Source organism: Diabrotica undecimpunctata, chromosome 1 (genome assembly GCF_040954645.1).
Source record: "Diabrotica undecimpunctata isolate CICGRU chromosome 1, icDiaUnde3, whole genome shotgun sequence".
In the NCBI taxonomy this organism is placed as follows: Eukaryota; Metazoa; Arthropoda; class Insecta; order Coleoptera; family Chrysomelidae; genus Diabrotica; species Diabrotica undecimpunctata.
The window spans coordinates 164,437,500-164,459,772 of record NC_092803.1 but is presented as its reverse complement, the minus strand read 5'-3'; the positions used below and the strand labels follow the sequence as shown (position 1 = coordinate 164,459,772).

At 33.9% G+C, this 22,273-nt stretch overlaps 2 protein-coding genes and 1 long non-coding RNA gene across 3 annotated transcripts in view; 1 reads left to right on the top strand and 2 right to left on the bottom strand.

Moving 5' to 3' along the window:
* The window catches only part of LOC140432494 (uncharacterized), a 28,420-nt gene extending 11,026 nt beyond the window's left edge, over positions 1-17,394 (top strand). Inside the window, exon 2 of the long non-coding RNA XR_011949807.1 lies at positions 17,073-17,394. This is a non-coding gene — a long non-coding RNA (uncharacterized lncRNA). The remainder of the gene's footprint in view (positions 1-17,072) is intronic.
* bbx (bobby sox) overlaps positions 1-22,273 on the bottom strand; it is a 52,963-nt gene that overhangs the window by 12,170 nt on the left and 18,520 nt on the right. The window contains exons 3-4 of the mRNA XM_072520407.1: positions 8,390-8,851; positions 5,088-5,588 (exon numbers count right to left, since the gene is read on the bottom strand). Of these exons, the coding sequence (XP_072376508.1) occupies positions 5,088-5,588; positions 8,390-8,851 (963 nt within the window). The remainder of the gene's footprint in view (positions 1-5,087; positions 5,589-8,389; positions 8,852-22,273) is intronic.
* LOC140432492 (uncharacterized) lies at positions 1,783-4,827 on the bottom strand. The gene is made up of 2 exons (XM_072520406.1): positions 4,292-4,827; positions 1,783-4,166 (listed from the first exon to the last, which is right to left on the bottom strand). The coding sequence occupies exon 2, from the start codon at positions 4,114-4,116 to the stop codon at positions 2,173-2,175; it is 1,944 nt and encodes a 647-aa protein (XP_072376507.1). The 5' UTR covers positions 4,117-4,166; positions 4,292-4,827; the 3' UTR covers positions 1,783-2,172.

The window sequence follows — 22,273 nt, the reverse complement described above, 5'->3', positions numbered from 1 at the left end:
TTCGTCTGTTGTACAACCCTCGTCCTTTTTAGGGTGTAGTAGTTGTATATAAGTACCTATTTTTTATAGTAGTATAGTGAAGCGGTACGTTAAAGCAAAATAAGTAATTTGGAAGAAAATAAAATACTGTCGAAACGTAGAGTGTTATCTCCAGAAGGACGGCGTTTAGTTCTAAAAGTCGAAAGTTATTTCAATTTGGAAAAAAATAATATGGGTCCATTGACATCTGTTATGGCAGTTCAGAAACACACATGCGATGCTTGCGGTATCTCAGAGAGGACATTCCGAAGAATTAATAACATGAGTGAGGATGAAATAAATAAAGTAAGCAAGAGAAATCGTCAACATCCAAAAACTTTACATTTGCACCAGTAAATTAAACTTGCAATTAAAAATATTATATATACCTAATATGTATAAAGCCAAAGAACATGTAACAGTCAGTGCTGTGTTGCAAAAAATAAAAGACAAGGAACTGTGTGATATTAGTTTAACAAGTTTGTGGAGAGTGTTGAAACATTTAGGTTTTCGATATAAAAAGACAAATAATAGACAAGTATTGTGTGAACTCTCTAATGTTGTTTCAAAACGGTGGCATTTTTTAAGAAAATACATGAACAATAAAATGTCTGATAGTCCGAGGCAAGTTGTATTTTTAGATGAAACTTGGATTTTAGCTAAAGGAAATATGTCAAAATCATCCTGGTAAGATGGCACCACGAAATGTTATTCTTCTAGTCGTTCCGATAATGGTAAACGCTACATTATACTTCATGCTGGAAATGATGAGGGTTTTATTCCTGATGCTTAGTTTAATTTTTTCGTCCACAAAGAATACAGGTGATTACCATGGAAATATGGATGTAAATATTTTTGAAGAATGGTTTGAAGAAAATTTGTTAAAAAAATTGGAGCGACCATCCATAATAGTGTTGGATAATGCACCCTACAACTCAAGAGTAGAAGAGAGATTTCCTTCAAGCAGCTAGACAAAAGAAGAAATAAAGTTGTGGTTGACAGAAAAGAAAATTTATGACAGTGACATATTTTTAAAAGTCGATTTACTTCAAAGGTGTGGAGAGCACAAAGTTCAAAAGAAATTTGTTACTGACCAAATGGCTCTTAAATATGGCCATGAAGTTCTTCGATTTCCGCCCTACCATTGCCACTATAATGCAATATTGAGCTAGTTTGGGGTATAGCAAGCGTTCTTAGTTTATGTAAAGAATCGCTAGAACAAATAAAGGCAGAACAATGGCAAAATTGTATTAGACATACGGAAGACAAAATCGTTCAGTCTTTTCAAACCGAGCGAGTTATAGATGAGGTCCGGCCTCTAATTATTCGGATAGACAATTCAGATAGTGACGACTCTGCTAGTGAAATATCAGACAGTGAATAGGTCAAATCGTTTGCTAAAAAGAAGAAACAAAAAAGTGTGTTGGGAATTCAATTCGGACTTTGTGGTGTGTTTTAGTTAAACGATAAAGTACCTTAGGTCTAATTACTGGACTGCATACTCTCAATAGTTTTGGTATTAATTACTGGACTACACGTGTTTAAACCTTTTGTTTTGCTGAAAACTCGGAAGTGATTTAGTGCCAATTTGTTTCAAGGTTATATTTAATACAGTGTCTGTAGAAAGTAAACGCCCTGTATATACATATTATATTCATTTTATTTGCCTTTGATAAAGTAAAATCCAATATTATTACTGAACATAAAATATTTTTACTTTTCAATCGATCGGATTTAAATATTAGCGACCCACTGATCATATCGATGGTGTAGCACACAAATGTTGTAAGTGCTAAAGTTACTGTTTTGAGAAAAATCGGTTTGAAGTTTAAACCTTTCTATTAAATCACGAATTCCTAAGAAAATTACAAATTATCTTCAATAACGTCAAAAGACAATCAAATATAAGTTTAATTAATAACATTTAAAAAAAAATGACTTGTAATATTTTTATTAAATACTTTGTTACTTACCACCTTTGTGCATAACCATTACTTGGGAAACTGGTTCAAATTATGTTACGGTGAACAGATGATAAAACACAGGTTTTGATTCAAATAACAACAAACAATTAATCTTAACATTTTTCTTTAAATGAAATAACAAAATGTGTTAAAAAAAGAATTAAAACAAAATTTGCATATTAAAAAAAAACTATTCGTTGTCGTCCGGTAATAATGTTTCATTAGTAACAGGAATGTCATTAATAAAATGAGCGTAATCTTGTGGAATAATACCACAATTTAAAAGAGATAAGAGATCCTTCTTCTTTTTTTGGGATACCGGCAATCTGTGAAAATATTTTTGGGTTAGTGCTAATGACTCCCAAGTTTGTGACCTTCCTCTTAGTTTCCTTGTATCAGAAACATCTATGGTTAAAAAAGTATCATCATACAAATTGTATTTATATTTAATTAAAAAAGGATCTTTTTTCTCAAAACGAATCCATTTAATTTTTAGCCACTGAACCTTTTCTTTATCTGTATTTAAAGTATTGTTAGGAGTCATAAGGTCAGCAAGTTTCTGTAGATCATAAAAATCGTTGAAATTTAAATTATGTACACAGTATGGTTTAGGTTTTACTCTTGCAGCTGAAATTAGCACAGACCACTCTCTTGTAGAATAAATTTTTTTATGCTTTCTTGCTCTTTCGATTGTGGCGTGCATCGAATCAGCTTCCAAATAGGAGTGCCCTGTCTCCATAAATTTTAAATCGAAAACTTCCAAATGTTTAATTGTATTTACTGCATAGAGCAATGCGGCTGACACATACTTATTCCTGTTCTGGCCTCCACATGTATCACTGAATGTAGAAACATGCGTCACAGTTTCCGATAAGCTATACAAGTATTTAAGGAGACACGTTCCTATTTCTGTACTGCCTTTTTTCCCATGTGTTTCGTCCCATACATAACAATGACCTGTTGCATCTGACGCATCAAAAATTGTAAAATTATATACATTTAGCTTTAACTTATAAAATATTTGATTGTCTCCCGCAAATGGCACTGACAAAATTGCTTGTAAGTCAAATGTTGCGGCTCTAAAAGTTTGTCCTTTTTCCCTAGCGGCTCTTTCCTTATCTTCAGATTTCATCTGCATTGCATCCTTTTCTCTCTTTTTGTGACTGTCAAATTCCTCTTTTAATGGCTCCTTGTCTTTAGCAGTATTATAAGCATTACACTTAAAACACTGGTCCTTTTTCGGAATGAAAAAATCCAATGCTGGGTCATATTTGTGGAATATCTTCTGATAAACAAATTTAGAAACCTTGGTCACGTTTCGATTTTCACAGAAGCCAATGTATAATCTGTACATTTGGGATAAATTTAAATCTGAAGACAAATACTGTTTCGTTGAATCTCGCCGGCAATAGTGTGATTCCACACGTGGAAAACTATCAATGTGTTCCTTGACAAGCAATACATCTTGTTCCTTTGTAACATTATGAGGTCTTTTACCTTTTCTTTTATCAAATCCAGTGTAGGTATGAGTATTACCCACATTTTTCATACATGTTTCAATTACCCGATGGGAAATATTAAATGTTTTACAAAAAAAATTTAAACACACTCGAATTCTCAAGCCTTCGAAGTTTTTTAAATAAAAAATCCTTGAAGTTTTACGTCTTGACTGTTCTACTTGTTGTTTTCTTCTTTTTATTGGAACATCGGTCACTAATGAACTCAGGTGTAATTTTTGCTTATCATAGTCGCCCATTTCCCAGTATTCGCGACAAATAATTATTCTTAGTTCTTCAGTAATATTTTTTTCACATTTATACCTACATTTGGTGCAGTTAACGGGCAAAGGCTTCTTTTCTTCAACTGTTTTTCCACTCCTGTTTATATATTTCTTTCCACTAAGCCTATTTCTTTTCACAATGGACCTTTTCCATAAAAACTTATTACCTTGTTTTCTCTTCTTTGTTTTATTGTTTTGTTGTGCGAGCTCTTCCCGGTGTTGTTCAAGGGGCTCTTCCATTATCTGGTCCTCATCTGAGCTTAATTCTGAATCTGAAGGTACGAATGACTCACTAGAATTTTCAAAAGGGTCTCTTTCACTTTCACTGTCATTGTTTGATGCATCCGAAAACATTTTTGCAGTCCCGGATGTGCTAGGAAGCTCACTTTGTAATCTGCTCACATCTACAAACAAAAATTACAAATGTATAAAATAGGGACTATTAGTTACCTAAATTAACCAATTTTTTAATTTATTTCATAATATTTATGAGGTTTTCTCTACAATTACTTGATATAATATTACTTACTTGATATACTTTCCGTGGATAGAATAACCTCAGACGTACTTGTGGAACTTTCCTTTTGATGATCAATTATACTAGAATCTTAGAAAACAAAACTTTTACTTTTAAAATTAAACATGTCTTATAAATAACATACCAGTTTTCCTTTGCATTAATGCCAATTCTACTATTTTTGCCACCCTGGAAGTCATTTTATTACAGAAAATCAGGAGCAAGCACAAAATACTTTTGTAACTCAAGTAAACAATATTGTATAACCTCAAAATTAACACGTGTAAAGTGGTAGGTACACCATTTGTTGGATAAACCGTCAAAGAAATACATGCACAAATGTGGTAGGTGATTTTACAACAAGTGCGCATACAGATTTTAAGTGTAAAGTACTTATACTGAATGGCAGATGGCGCTAGAGGTATTAAATTTATGGATTTAATCTACCACCTTTGTGCATAATAATTCTATAGCTTTAAATATACTTACGTGATACTTAACTCATTTTTCCTACAGATTGCACTTACAACATTTGTGCGCTACACCATCGATATCTTAATTGCATATCGGCCGTCATAGGATAAAAGGACTTTATTTATAGGTACGGTATAGACGTAGTACAACGACATAATAGTAAAAACTAAATATGAAACAACGCTTTCAAATTCCTTGAAGGACTAGGAAAGGAAGTCTAAATAAACCATGATTGAAGGATTAGATGAGACATGTCTGTGAAGGGAAATAGTCATATTATCCAAGATAGAAACAGAAGAAAAGATAATGATAATAATATACAAAAAATACTTACCTCAGATTTGCTGCGGGCTTTTCTTTTCTTGCTATCGCGTTTTCTCTGTGTAAATTCTGCATAGCTCAAACTTGGAAGATTTGCTATCCTTAAATCTAAGTTAAAATTTGGAGGGCCATTCTTGCCTCCGTTCTCTGAGGTCTCGGATATGCTGCGTACTCGCTTGATTTCGGGTTCGACGTCAGTTTCAGTTGCGACGTCGTTGTCGAAATCGTTTTTGATATTGGTACGTTCCGCGAGACGTTTGATAGTATTACCTAAATCTAACTTTGGTGTTTCTGGTTTTTCTAGAATATTCATTTCTTCGTCCATTCTAGAATCGTGACGAGTTTGCCTCTGATAAATAAATCTGGTGTCCTTTTTGTTGCCGAGTAGTTTGCCTTCGACCATGAATTTTTCGTAACGCTTGCCCTTGCACATTCTCTCTGATTTCCTAGGTTCTTTTAAGCCGTTTGAATCGGGAAAGCTGTCTTGATATTTTGCAGGTGAGACTTCCATAGCCTAAAAATAAATTATATCAGAAAATAATGTTATCTCGAAAAAATATTGAACAAACCATCAAAATATGAAAAACATACTTTAGTATGTTTACCTAAACATATTAATTATAGATTAAGACCGAGATATATCCGATAATTGATAAATTTAAAGATTTTGGATTTTTCGAAATAGGAAGTGTAATAAACTAAACAATATAAATAACAGGAAGTTTTTGGGCATCAATAATATGGGTTTAGAAGCTGACTCAGTGTTTATAAAATTTATAGCTAAGCTGTTTTCGGCTTTTTCATACGTTAAGCCTATGACCTGTGTTTAATAGGTAATATTTACCCTTATTTGTGATTTTTCTGGGAGCCTTCTTCTTGGTTTCTCATCTCTTACAATTCTATATTCTCCCATTCTCGCTATATGTTAATTCCAATTTCTTTTTCGTTTTCTTCCCAATCTTACTACATCTTAGACATTTTATTTTTGGCTGATATCTTTGTTTCTTACTAGACCCCGTCTAGTTTTCTCTACTATAGATCTTAATATCTCCATCTCCGCTGTTTTTAGGACCTGTTTTGTTGCGTATTTAAGTATTGATTTTTTACAGGTTTTACAAACTCTTGCTTTTGTTTTCAATCCTAAACGCTTTTTGTTGCACACTGTATCCATTAATGCACCTGCAATGGTTGCTGCTTTTCTGACTTAATTGACTGTTTATTTATAAATGTCTCGGTACTTATTATATCCTCTGTTATATATTTAAAAGACATAAATTTTTTTATTTTCTCTACGATTTCTAATGCTGTTTCTCTTTCGTAGTTTTGTTAAATGTGTATAGTAGTCTCTGTAGATCATCTTCGCTGCTGCCTAACAATAAAGCATCGTCTGTGTAGCCTGTGATGTTGATATATGTCTCACACTTTGTAACCAGTCCGTTGTTTTACACTTTCTATTAGTTTGTTCATTAGAGTTGGTGCAAAATCTCATGAACCTTGGAAACACGCATGCCCGAAAAAATAAATGAATACTAAAAACATCATAATCATAATCAGCAAAGAACCAACTAGACGTAAAACAGAAATTGATGGCCTCAGCATTGAACAAGTAACGGAAATAAAGTACCGTGTAATTACACTATCCACCTATGGAGACCTGGACAAAGAAGTGAGAGATCAAGTACAAAAAGCAAATAGACTGACAGGATGCCTTCATCATCATCATCACTGATCACCTTTTCTATTTGTTCTAAGTATCTCTATCTCTGTCTATAAGACAGGATGCCTTAATAACACTATATGGCGAAACAGACACATTAACACTGATTTGAAGTCAAGAATTTATAAAGCAAGTCTAAGACCAATAATGACACATTCCTCAAAAACAAGACCCAATACAGCCACAACAAAATGGCTACTGGAAATTGTAGAGATGAGAATACTGAGAAGAATTACAGAGAATACGCTGAGAGATCGAAAGAGAAGTGAAGACATTAGAACAACATGTAACGTACAGTGTATAAACGAATGGACACTAAATAGAAAAAAAGAATGGAATAACCACATAAGCACCATGGGGGAGATCCATGTAGTCAAAATAGTAAGAGATATGTCAAAAATCGGCAGAAGTATCGGACGACCCCGCAAAAGATGGAGTGACAACCTTCCATAGAGGTATTAATCCGCCAATGAACAAGCAGAATTGCGTATAAAGAAGAAGAAGAAGAATTTCATACTGAATTGCAAAACAGTGCTCTTGAACATCTGCTAATTTATAAGTGGTGTTTCTTGCTGTCACTTCATTTTTTAAATTGGCCCATATCTTTTCAATAGGGTTTAAGTTTTCAAGGGCAGATTGGCCATATTTTGCTAGTAATTGGTCTACAGCATACGTAGGGTTTTTAGGTTTAGTACAGAGTATCTTCTTGTAGAATCTTCTTGTTTTGTTTCACTTTTTCATGTCCAATCATTTTCCATGATGTATTTTTGCTCATGAGCTGATGTATGTAGGTAAATTGGGAAGAAATTTTTCTTTCAACCCTTTCATATAATTCTGGTGATCCATACCGTCATGAAAATCACCACTGTTTAGTCCGAATTTGAAAATGAGAGCAGCGTTTTCAACTAATCCATTTTTACCACAAGTAAAGTAATCAGTCATTGCTCTTAATACAGGAAATTTTTGCACATGTTTTATCCATCATTCCAACCTTTTGGAACCGTGTGTGTTTTGAAAAGTGTTTTCCCCTTTTTCGATCTAAATTCTAATTTCTTCACAATTTTTCTAAAAGATAGTTTATCACAGTTCCTTCGTTTCTAACAGATTTTTACACTGCTTTCAAGATAGGTCTTCTTTTGTGAATGTATTAACAAATATATAAATGGTATCTCTTATAATGTATTCTTCAAATGGATTACCCGATGACTTCGGACTGGGCTTGCAAATGCTTCTTTTGGGTGAATCAAATTTTGAAATAGATGGTTTGTTTTTACTTTCTTTAATTACCCTTTTTACCATACTTTCTGATACACCAATTGCTTAATCTACCACCTGATAATACTTCAGTTTTTTTTATATAACCTGCCACAGTTTAAGAAGCAAACCAGGAGATTCCACAGCCACAGTGTGCTGGAGAGAAAAGGAAGCATTCATTCATCATCAAAGTTACCGTACAATGTAACTCTTATAGTTAATTATTACATCTATTCAATATGAGAACAAAAATATGTTTTGATATAGCGTGGTAGTGTCATTTGAAATTGAAATACTCGTGATATATGATATGATGCAATATATGATATAATAAATATTCTTACCTTGCTTGCATCCTGCAACATAATACCTCCGACTTCCTGGTTGGCTTCTATGTCGTTCATTAGATTTCTCACACAGTCTTTGGATTCAAAATATTCAAAATATCGCTTCTTGATCGGTTTCGGCGGAGTGGTGACTTTGGTAGTATAAACAGGACTGATGAAGGTTTCGTCAAACTTCTCCGGCTTCAATACATTGTTGTTGCTTTCCGGTTCTGTCTTTGGTGTGGAAACGAAATTGTTCATGAGAGAGGTGAGGCCACCGAGTTGAGATTCGTCAGCCAATTTGCCGGGAGTAAATTCGGGAATAGGCGAGGTTAAAGTTGATGTGTTATTGGAAGGACTAGATATGGGTAGATGGGGTTTTGTAGCTGTTATAGGACGGGTGTTTAAAGTGCGCAACGGAGGTGCCGGAAGTTTGTACCATCTGAAGTCAGGATTGGCTGATAGGAAGGCGTCTTTGTACTGAAACGGAATATATTATGTTATACAAATATTGTTTATTTAGTATAGTATATGTGAAGATATATAACTATTATTTACTTATTTATTTATTTATTATTTACAGGCAAACTGGCATTGAAACTTTAAAAAGTCAAGTCACATCTTTTTTATTCTTTAAAACAGAAGAAAACGTGCGTGTTATAATTGCCATTATTAAAATTGCCAAGAAGATCACAAAACGTTTCAAGAGATACGAATAAGAAAAACTGTAAACCAGGAAGTCGAATTATATTTAAATTAAAAAGTCACTGGTCGGCATGTCAATGGCCAGTAATTACAAACTACATATAGAATAATAGTCTTGTCATTAAAATTTACAATGAAGTCATTGTTGACAACTCAAAGAGCAGATCCGAGTAAAATACTGCTCTTTGCGCGAAAGAGGAATGGTAATAGCGAAGAAGTATACAACATGCCCCTCGGTCCTAGCAACCAGATGTACAACCTTGTTTGGAACAACAAGGCCAAACTATCCTACTGGTGCTTTGAAATGATTACTGTCTAATGAGTTAAAATCAGTAAGTGAAGAAATTCCACAATCTCAGGATAACACAAAGTACAGAAAGGCACTCGTCAAATATTACAGTTGTTAACTATCTAAACAGATACTTTATTGGTTTTATTCAGAATACGTCATTATTTAACTAATCGAATTCGTTTTTTAACCAATTAAAGTTTTTCAATTATAATCTGAACAAATGTATTTGTATAATCTGTTTTTGTGAAACAGTTAAAATATTTCAAATATGCAAAGATTTTCTAAAAAAAGAACAAGAATTGATTAAGAGTGAAGGAATATTTTGAGATGGAAAAAACTAGACAAACTTAACGACATTTATAAATTTAATATATTGTTAAGTAAGCGTCAATACCGAAGGCCTATGCACTGTAAGGCCTATTACACCAAAATGTTACACATAATTCGGTGGAGGACTAAGTCGCTTACCGCTGGCACGTATATCCTTAGTAAAGATAAACTTAACTTGGAGAACTGTAGAGGTCAATTATTATACGACAATGTGGCAAATATGACGGGAAAGTGTAAAGAAGTTTAGTCGACATTATTTCAGGAGAACGAGCTAGCATATTTTGTTCCAATTGTTGCTTACTTCATTAATTTAGTAAGTCCTAATGCGCAAGTGATACTATTAAGGCTCAGAATTTTTTGGAGCTTTGAGTATGTATTTTTTTGCGGCTTCCACTTCACATTTGGAAGTTCTCCGGAAATATGTGCCACTGACATTGAAACTCGAAAGAAAGGCAAGATGGTCTGCAACATTAGATGACACCTTAAACGAGTTTCCCAAATGGTGGGTCGCGACCCGGTACCGGGTCACGAAAGGAAAATGCCGGGTCGCCTCGCCTCGCCGTTTCACATCTTGCTTTTTAAGATCGCGCTCTGACTGAAACCACCGCTTTAATTTTAACCTCCCACTACAACATCCACCAAATTACAAATATTCGTCTGCTGCAGCGCTGCTCTTTTTTTTCCATTCAGTTTAAGCTTAAGTGTCCAGAGCCAGAGAGCGCGTGTTTTTCGTGAATATTGATTACATTGAATTTAACGAAGGATAAATTTGTTATAATACAAAGTACAAGTTCTAAGAATTGCACAAACAGACCATCGAGTGATCTGCAGTCGAGTACAAGTTCTAAAAGCGACAATAATAATAAACAGTCGAGTAATGTCCTTCCAGAGGCAGATACGAGTGGTAATTACAAACGGCCACTCGATGCGCAGTCTACAACTCTCACAAAAAAAGAAGGAGTCCTGGACCCGACATATGCTGAAGATTACTTGCAGTTCGGTTTTATAAAGGGTACTGATGATAAACCATTATGTAAAAATTTTGAATAAAATCCTTTATAAAAAGGTATATAAAAAACCCAGTTGGGCTATGTTAAATTGGCAAAACGTTTTCGGAATAAGTATTCCATCATCAGTACCAAGTTAATACATGGATGTAGCCACTAAATATGGGGTTACAAACCCTTTAAAAATTGCTAATTGAAATTTAGTTTACATAATGTCTGTTTTACAATTTAGATGGTAAAGTTACCGTTGGATTGGTAACATGGTGACATATGACTCTGCAATAAGTTGCAAGTCCTGAGACGGTATGTCTACGAGGACTTCAATAAAGCAACTGAATCAGTTGCTTTATTGAAGTCCTCGTAGACATACCGTCTCAGGACTTGCAACTTATTGCAGAGTCATATGTCACCATGTTACCAATCCAACGGTAACTTTACCATCTAAATTGTAAAACAGACATTATGTAAACTAAATTTCAATTAGCAATTTTTAAAGGGTTTGTAACCCCATATTTAGTGGCTACATCCATGTATTAACTTGGTACTGATGATGGAATACTTATTCCGAAAACGTTTTGCCAATTTAACATAGCCCAACTGGGTTTTTTATATACCTTTTTATAAAGGATTTTATTCAAAATTTTTAATATATGGTATACAGCCAAACACAGGAACTTAGTTTCCTTGTGGAAACCATTATGTGTTATTTGTGCACTTTCAAATGAGTCCATGAAACCTTCAAAATTGAAGCGACACTTGAAATTGAAGCACAAGGAATACAGAAGTAAGCCAATAGATTGTTTTATAAATAAAAAGAGAGAATTAACAGTTAACAAAAAGAATGTCTTTGAATTTTTCTCAGAACGCTCAATCTGAAAACCTTTTACTGGCTTCTTATGAAATATCAAAATTAATTGATGGAACCAGTTATCCTCACACAATTACCGAGAAATTAATAGATCTATCAATGAAAATAGTAGCATCTCTGATATATGATAAAGAACAGGAAAAGCAAGTGAATTCGCTGGCTCTATCAAATAATACAGTAAAGCGTAGGATTGTGGAGATAGCAGATAATATTGAAGAAACTATTATAGGTCACTTAAAGGTGTGTAACTATTGTTCCTTGCAAGTTGATGAAAGTACAGAGATATCAGATAATCTTTTTGAACATACTGTTCACGAAGAATTTCTATTTTGTAAATCTCTGTCAACAAGAACAACGACTGAAGAAATGTTTTATCTGATTGATAGCTACATTAATGACAATGGGATTGAATGGAATACATGCGTGGGACTAAGTAGTGATGGTGCACGGGCAATGGCAGGCACTCGTACTGGACTTTTTCCGAAGATCAAAGCCGTAGCACCAAAATGTGTTTGAGTACATTGTAGCATCCACAGATAGGCTTTAGCTGTCAAAAAAATGCCACTGCTTTTCATCTTTGAATCTTTGCAAAAGTGTGTAATATTTGTAAACATCATAAAATCTCGAACATTAAACTCAAGAGTATTCTCTGCTTTGTGCAGAGAAATGGGAAGTGAACATGAACATCTTCTTTTACACCTCGAAGTGCGTTGGCTAACAAAAGGGAATGTTTTAAAAAGACTTATTGAATTGAAGGAAGAAATTTCAATATTCTTAGAACAATATCCAGCAACGGCTAGGCATGTAATATTCCAATTTTAAGACAGTTTTCATAATGTCAATTGTTTAATCAAGGTAACCTATTTTTGTGATATTTTTGACTTCTTGCACAATTTAAATATGACATTATTGCTACAATAAAAAAACTTAATTTGTGGATATGTCGCGCAGAAGCAAGAAATTATAAAGCTAACAGAAATACAAAAAGAGTATAACGTGAATTCATTGCCGAAGGAGATTTCAGCAGCTTTCAAGGAACACCTGTTAGGACTGGAGGCAAATCTGAAGGAATATTTTCCCCCCCATTCATAGCAACAAAGCATGGATAAGGAATCTATTTACAAGCGGAGTCAGGAGTTTTAGAATCCGAGACAGGACTTCCGGATTTCGATATTGAGTCAGTAATTGAACTATCGTGTGATAGGGCACTCAAAGACATATTTGACAAAATACCACTGATAGATTTTTGGCTGTCTTGCCGCCTAGAGTACCCAGTTTTAGCAGAAAAAGCGATAAGGTTTATAATTCCTTTTGTTACGACCTATAGGTGTGAGGCAGGGTTTTCAAAACTGGTTTTTCTCAAAAATAAATGTAGGAACCGTTTGGAAGTCCTGAGGACCTGAGGATAAATTTAACATATTTTCCTCCAAACGTGAAGTTTTTAGTTAACCAAAAACAACTGCATACTTCTCATTAAAAAAAGTAGCTTAGTATATTAGAGGTTACTGACCGGATGATTAGAGAACTCAGTGACAGGGTTAAGGACAACATAAACAGCAAGTTTGGATTTTTGAATAGAATTCAAACTAAAGAAATGCAAATAAAATATATAAAAATGAAGCACAAGAATTGACAAACATCTACACTGGCCATTTCAATATTGAAGAATTTAAATATTTAAAGTTTTAAGCACCACTTTATCAGTTGAACAAAAATTTAAAAGAAGCCACATCAAGAGAAATGTTAAGTCTTATTTAAAAAAATAAACTAGAGGAAGGCAGGAAGGCTACTCTAACATTACTACAGCATTGAGAATGTTTTTCACACTGCCAGTCATAGTGTTATTTGGAGAACGAAGTTTTAGTAAACTCAAAGTCATGAAAAATTACAGTAGTCTAGGACATGAGAGAATCTCTAATCTAAGTATACTATCAATTGAATACAAATGAGCATCTCTTATCAATTTTGACGACATGATCAGATGACATTTGCAGCTAAGAATGCTCGAAGAATTCAATTTTGAGGAACAATATAATAACAAAGCTATGCTTAGTTGCAATTAAGTGCAATTAAGTTAATACATTACCTACGTATAACTGTATTAAGATAAGTGTTTTCAATAATAGTGTAATGTATTTATTACTATGTATAAAAGCATTTTTAAAGTGTTTTTCATAAATAGAACTTCTTAAGGGCGTACATATACTTAATGCGGAATTTCAACTAGCGCATCTAAAAAAAAAGAAGAACAAACAGTTTACAAAAAGGATGGAAAGCGACTTCTACGGTACACAAAAACAAATATGGACATTCATAAGAAACTTACGGAAAGAAATGGCAGAATTGAAAGAATATAATAACATACCAGCACACAAATGGGAAAGATACCTGACGGAACTGTTTAAAGGAAAGGCAGATAATAATCAACACAATAACATACCTGAATTAAGACACGAAATAGAAATCAGTTTTCAGGAAGTAGAGATAGGCATAAATTCACTCAAAAATAGAAAGTCACCAAGACCAGACGGAATAACCAACGAGCTTCTAAAACACGGAGGAGAAAGTATAACCCTTGAGATGACAAAACTTATACAAAAACTAATATTGCACTTCAAGATACCAGACGCATGGAGAAGCAGCATAATGATACCAATGTTCAAGAAAGGAGATAAAGAAGACCTCAACAATTATAGAGGTATAAATCGACTGAACACCGCACTTAAGCTTACCACAAAAGTCCTAACCAACAAAATCAATAAACTAACAACTTATCAGATGAACAAGGATTCAGATCCGGAAGATCCTGCGTAGACGCCGTATTTGTACTAAAACAAATCACAGAAAAGGCCATCGAGTACAATAAACCAACATACATATGTTCTATAGACCTGACAAAGGCTTTCGATCGCAACCAAGTCGAAGGTGTCTTACACCTTGTGTATAAAAGAAACATACCAATCAATATTATGCAAACCATCGAAAACATCTACTTTTATAATCGAATACAGGCAAAGACTAACGCAGTGTATATCGGTACAAAGCGGAGTCAGACAGGGTGACTAGTTAAGACCACTTCTCTTTAATATAATAATGGACGAAACAATACAAGCAGTACGTAAAGGTCATGGTTACAGAATGGGGAACAAAGAGATCCAAATATTATGTTATGCAGACGACGCCGCATTAATTGCCGAGACAGAAGACGAACTCCAAAGATTCACACACATCTTCAATACAACAGCCAAGAAATACAATATGATAATATCAAACACCTAAGCCAAGACACAAAAACAAGAATTTATAAAGCAGCAATTAGACCTATATTGACAAACACGGCGGAGACAAGACCTCAAAAAACATCAGAAGGCCGAGACACATCAAAAAAGAGGCAACTACTAGAAACAACAGAGATGAAAAAACTCCGAAAAAAGACGATTATCAGGGAAAAGTCTGTTGGATAGGGAGAGAAGCGAAAACATAAGAAGAGCTTGCAATATAGAAGACATAAATGGATGGGTGACAAAACGGAAACAGGAGTGGAACAAACACATTAGTAGGATGGCAGAGGATAGTATAGTACAAGTAGCACTTGATAAGTCACCAAATGAACGAAGAATTATTGGCAGACCAAGAAAAAAATGGTACGATAATTTAAACAATTTAGGAGGCTAATATTGAAGAAGAAACAGGCTTTAAAGCCTACATACAAGAAAGAAGAAGAAGAAGCATCTAAAAAATAGCTTAAGTGGGCATTATAGCTTATTGATCGGTTGAGGGGAAGTAGGGGATCTGGCAAGGGACGGCAAACTGATCTTTGCCCACCCTGACAAATCTCCAAGATCCGGTCCTGGCTCCAGAGATTACCATCGTGTCAAATCAAATCTTATTTATTATCAAACAATGTTAATTGATTTTTATGCTATTATAACAATGGTGGTATTTGTTTATTTAGTAAACACATATATGTGCTGTTATTTGCATTTTTAAGATATCAATTAGTATGCAAGATAATAAAAAGTACAACAACGTTTATCAGCCGTGTTTTTAATAAAATTTATGTTTTCCTATCGAAAGTTCGAAATAATCAAGATAACAACCATTTATTGTGGTATAAAGATATTTATTCATTTTGTGTGACTGACTGAAAATTCTTATAACTTTTATAAATGGAACATTTCAACGATGTATAAATAAAACTAAGAATTTATTCCAAACGATATGGGTTTCCCATGCGAAATTAAAAATTATAGATAGAACTAACTCATGATACTATAACAAACACTAACTATTCTTATAAATTCTTGGAAACGAAATATTTTTAGATAATTTATAAACATAATTTTTAAAAGTTTTTCAAATAATCTTTTTTTTTGTTTTATTTTAACGTATTTATTCATTATTTCAACTAGCTTAGGTTATTTCGAAAACTTCATTTAATATTTGAAACATAATAGCTAGGCTGTATCACAGTATTTAGGCGATGCAATTAAGATGAATCGCAGTGCAACTTTTTCCATGGCAGAATTGATTGAAGGTATCGACGAACTCTGCTGTTGTAAAACAGAATTATTTCTGGTTTTTTGGTAACTTAATCTACTTCGTCTAATGAGCGCATCGAACTGATTAATAGAACACATTTGTTCCGTTTTGGAACATGTGTTGCTAGTGTTAACTTTTGCGTAGCTACAAATACTGAGGACGAATTTCTGAACGCTTCGTTTCCAAACATTGCGCAGGTCTTTTATTTTTTCTAAGCGTTCCAACCATTGCTGAACCCTTTTCGAATGGTTTTCGGCCAATTCACACGACGAAAACCAGTTGTACATGGTGATATTGCGATTGGTACCCTGAATTTTCTCAGTTAGCTTTAAAACATACTGGGTAGAAATTCAACCTTTATGTGGCACAGTAGAACACATATAGCTTGTTTTTGCATCTCACTTTATTACAAGTTTTAAATCATATTTTCAGGCTTTCTAAGAAAGTATATTTTGAAAGTACACCTGCTTGTAAAGCCCAGTACTTACTAGTCTATGGTTAGATACTCTGAGTTAGTATAATTCTTTTGAAACCCCTGAATAAAAATATCTTTCTGATAGGTACAAACTTGTCTAAAGCCTTACGTTTTGCACGAGAGGTATTATCATCAAAGCGTAAACATATCAATACAAACTCAAAACTAAAAAAAAAAATTCAAATAATTTTTTGTCTATCAAACCGGTCGAAGGCTTTTTTCAAAATATATTAAATCAATATGGGTTTCTAGTTTCTTCTTCCTTTTATAATTTGTTTTATAATAAAAACGTTGTCGTTAGTACACTGCCTTCTCAAAAGCCGTGTTGTTATTCTTCTATAATGGCTGCTGTAATATTTTTTTAATCTATTATTAATAATTTTGGTATGACATTCAATAGACTGATACCTCTACAGTTTTTAAAATTGCTACGGTATCTTTTTTAAAAAGTTTACACAGTATAACTTATGCCGCTTGTAAAGTTTTAGGTATTTTGGATTCCAACTAACATTGAGAAGTTATCTGAGAAGTTCCAAGTTTATTTGGTCTGCTCCATGGTTCATGTGCATATATGTTGTACAGGTGAGGTAAACTACCAGCGGGTCTAAGAGGGCAGTGCCCAAGATTTCCTGTTTGCGACGCCTGAGTTGATTAACTACATAAACAATCTCGATGTTTTCCTATAAATTAGATATGATTAAGTTTTTTTATATAGAGTCAATTTTAATACAACTTGTTTATTGTAACATAAATGTGTCAAAATGCCATAGGCTAAATAAATAAATGATGTGCGTTGCTTTTCTATTCTGTGATGTTGTGATCACCTCCATAAGTTCTTGCATTGTTTATATGGTTAATTTCATATAACGTTTCCCTTTATAAATGCCTTTGTATATAACTATTGTAGTAAGGTTATACCTTCTTCTTGTAGTTCCTTCTCCTATCGGAGGTTGGCTATCATCACAGCTATCCGTACCTTATTGGCGGCTGCTCTGAAAAGATCTACTGAGCTGCAACTATACCACTCTCTTAGGTTTCTTAATCAGGAAATTCTTTGTCTTCCTATGGATCTTTTACCCTTGATTTTACCTTGCATTATCTCATATTTCGCACCTCTGGTAATATGGCCTAAATATTTCAGCTTTCTTGTTTTGATGTGCCTTATGACCTCGCCATCCTTTTGTAGCCTTCTTAACACTTCTGCATTTTTAACTCTTTGGGTCCATGGTATTTTCAAAATCCTTCTATTCGCTCTGTGCGTGACTGACGCGACACCTACCGCCTTCATCTGACAGTTTTGGAGTCTACCAATTTTCAGGTTAAACATATGACATTAATGACATATGTTTGACATTGTTAAATACAGGCGAAATTGACAATTATTAATAATTAACTTTTTAACTATATTTTTTCAGTTTATGTACAAAATAAATGTAGTATTAAAAACTGGGTTTCTCAAAATTCATCATAATATATCTTTTTAAGCCCAAACGGAAAAGAAAAGTTAAAAATCTAGTACTGGCAAATCAAGTTTTTCACGTGAAAGAGCATATAATTAAAAACAGTAATAATAAAAGTTATGATATAAAAGCTAAAGTCATCAGGCACTCTGCAGTTAGCTTGAAGCCTTATAAAATATCATTTAAGGTAAATTATTTAAATATTTCCTATTTTAATTGCATAAAATGATGTTATGTGATATTTACTTTTTCATATTAATCGCACGGATCCATCTTTTTCTTTTCTCTAATTTATATGTAATCTTTGGAAACCTATAAAAACTACACTTGCTATTTTTGCTATTATTAGCACAATTAAATACGCAATATGTATTTGCACACATTTTTGATAAAATTTATGCGTATAAAGACTCCAATTGTGTCATATTTCGCCGCTACGCACGCTGGCATCGTTTCAAGGTACCCCTACCATGGTCATGCACGGAGCGAATAGCACTACATCTCAAATGATTCCAACTTCTTCATATTATCCACTTTTAGTGTCCAGCTTTCCATTCCATACAACAAAGTCGAGAACACGTAACATCTTAAGGCTCTTATCCTCAGCTCCAGAGGAAGGTCAGATACTGACTTGATGTAATCTATTTACTAAGCGTTGCAGTCCTTCTAGACTGTCTGTAAAAACAGCGGTGTCGTCTGTGAATCTTATGTTGTTCAAGATTTTTCCGTTTATTTTCCTCCATACAATGGGGACAGCACGCAACCCTGTCTAACACCTCTTTTGATTTCTATAGTTTCTGTATCGACATTTTCGATTCTAACCTTTGCTTTTTGATTCCAGTACAGATTGACAATAACCCGTATATCTCGACTATCCACATTCTTTTCTTTTAACAGTTTTACGAGTTTCTGATGTCGTAATCTATCAAAAGCCTTTTGATAATCTATAATGCAGACATAGAGATCCTGGTTCATATCTAGTCGTCTATGCGCGAGAACGTAAAAGCGAACAGAGCCTCTCTCGTTCCTAGTCCTCTCCTCTGAATCCAAACTAGCTGTCACCTATATCTTCTATTTTTTTGTGTAGTCTTCCATGTATTATTTTGAGAAATATCTTAAGTGTGTGGCTTATTAAGGAAATTGTTCTGTACTGGGAGCATTCTGTCGCATGTACTGACTTTGGTAGTGTTACAAACGTGGACAAAAACCAATCTTCGGATATAACTCCTGTTGTATATACGTTGTTGAACAGATCTAAAAGTATATGCAGTGTTTCTTCGTCAATGTATTTAATTAGCTCAGTGTGTATCTGATCTGCGCCTACTGATTTTGCGGTCTTTGCATTTCTAATTGCCTGTTCTAATTCGCACATTATTATTTTTGGTCCTGTTTGTTCCTGTGGTTCTTCTTGTATCATTCTATCATCGTCGAATAGTTTCATTATGTATTCTTGCCAAAATCTTAGTTTATCTTTGATGTCTGCAATGAGTTTACCATTATCATCTTTGAGTATCCCATAGTGTGCACGCCTTTTGGTATTTGTTAGTTCTTTTATTTTTTTATGCATATTAAAGCTGCCGTACTTTCTGTCATACTCTTCTATTTCTATGCATTCATCTGATAACCACTTTTTCTTATCCTTTTTTATCTCTACTTGAATTCTACTTTGTGGTTCTTGATATTTGGGCTCATTTCTCCCTTTGGCTTTTCTCCTCTCTTCCATTAATGCTACATTTTCTGAAGTCATCCACTTCTGTTTTTTATTTGTCTTTTTAGGCTTTAAATTTTCTTCTGCGGCCTTTAGTAATGCCTTCTGAATATTGCTCCACTTTTCATTGACATCTTCTGATGTTAAGATTTCGTCTTGTTTTCGTTCTGTTAGATTTGAGTTGATTTGTTGGATCACTTTTTGATGTATTTCTCTTTTTCTTAATTTTGTATGATCAAACGTTGGTTTATTTTTAGGTATTACAATCTTTTTGAGTTTCACGTGCATTCTTCCTATCAGCAGGTTATGGTCTGAGTTGAAATGTGCTCCGGGATATGCTTTTACTGCTTTAATTGAGTTTTTGTATCTATTTTTGACTAATATATGGTCTATTTGATTTCTATCTATGCGGTCTTTGTCGTATACAGGAGATCTCCAAGTGTATAATCTTCTGTCGGGTAGTTGGAACATTATGTTCATTATTGCAAAATGTTCATTTTGACAAAAATCCATAAGTCTATCGTGGTAAAGTAAAGTCTCTCCCGACTTTAGCATTAAAGTCCCTCATTACTATTGTAATGTCTTCTTTTTTAATAGATCTTAAAATTGTGTCTAACTCCATTTAAAAATGTTCTATCTCCTCTTCATCCTTATCCGCTGTTGGTGCGTATACTTGAATTAAGTTAATTTGTTGTATGTTTGTCTTCAGCTGAACCATTATCACCAGAGATTCTTAAAGTGTTACATCGAATGTTGCTCGTTAATGACTTCTAAATATTCAATAAATTATTACTTCTAAAAATATTAATTAAACTTAAATTTATAATAACTTGAAAACACAGTATTTGGAATGAAATTGATAGGTAGACTGATGAGGAACCACGTTTTGATCATTTAAAACTTGAATTGGGAACTGCAATTATTCTAGAATAATAAAGATAACACTGGAGATATCTAAAAACAAACTTTTAAACAAGGACACCCATATAATCTTGCTTAAAGTATATACCTACTTTTCTGGACCTTTTAGCAGATCTTGATAAAAAATATAATGTTTAACCCTCCATCAGTCGCGCTGTTAGATAAAATCTAACAAAAAATTATCCAATACACAAATTTTCTTCAGAATTTGAAAAATCGTTTCCAGGTCCCTGCAACGCTATAAAGATGTTACAATGGCGTGTCTGCGCATGCGATAGCTAAATGAAGGCGAACAGTAATCTGAATCTAACACGCGACTGTTCGTGTACGTGAAAATTTTTAAGTAAAATCTAACAAAGCGATCTTATGCGTTTGTGAAATTTAGTGATCTGAATCATTTCAATAGTTAGGTAAGCGTTGAAAATGTTATTTAATTTTGGGTTTAATGTACGTAAATATATAGATATGGCGGTGTCACATCAGAGGCACTTTGGCTAAAATGGCACAAAGAAGCTCCGTCAGAGTACGAGTCAGTGATCAGAATATTGATGATAATGTTTCGGAGCATAGTTTACATTACACCAATACTAAACAATCCTCCAATGACACAAAAGAAGAAGTTTATGTTGACAATATTCCTAGAATTAATCCGCAAATTGGGCCTCAGTTAATTGGGAAAGATGGCACCCAGAGGCTAAAGCATAAACCCAACTTTATTTCAACTAAAACATGTCATCCAAATATTATTACTAAACTTCCAGTAGTAGTAGGTGAAAAAGAAATTGTAGACTGCTGGAAAATATTTTTCCTATAGATATTCTCACTCAAATCTCACTTTTACAAACCAGAAACTTGATGAATTGCGTTCCTCATACATCCGTCCTCGAGATACCCACTAATTTAAAAGAAATAATGGCGTTTATAGGATTGCTTTATTTAGCAAGTGTAAAAAGAGGAAATCACTTGATTGAACTCTGGGCAACAGATGGTACTGCAGCAGACTATTTTCCAGCTATAATGTCGGAAAAACGTTTCCGTTTACTTCAGCGAGCAATCATTTTCGACGACCACAACAAAAGACATGAATGATCGACCTAGTGGTGCCCAAATGCAAGAACAAGACGAGACTTACACAGTCTTGGTCTTGCGCCAATACACCTGGTCTTGGTAATGCACTCCCGGTCTTGGTCTTGCAGCAAGAGTCTTGCAAGTCTTGCAGTTACCCATTAGCCTATTGTTATTTATTAAACGTTACTAGGGAAGTTTGAAGCCACGATCTAAGCGATCCGTGCCTATGCTCTAACTAACCCAGCTATCTACCATGCCCCATGAAAGTCAATCAAACATGGTTAAAACACAAAAAAACAAAATTAATGACATAAACTTGACTGTATTTTAAAGAACATTTTCTATCTAGAAAGGTATTGATGGACCTCCACCATATATGAAATGGAAATCTTAAAAAAGATTGGTACGTGGCAAAAATCCACATACAGGTATCAAGGGCACATATTCTTTAGGCGATAAGATAACAAACTATAATCCACTTTATATAAAAAACTAACTTGAAAAAATAAAGTATAGGTAAGAAAAC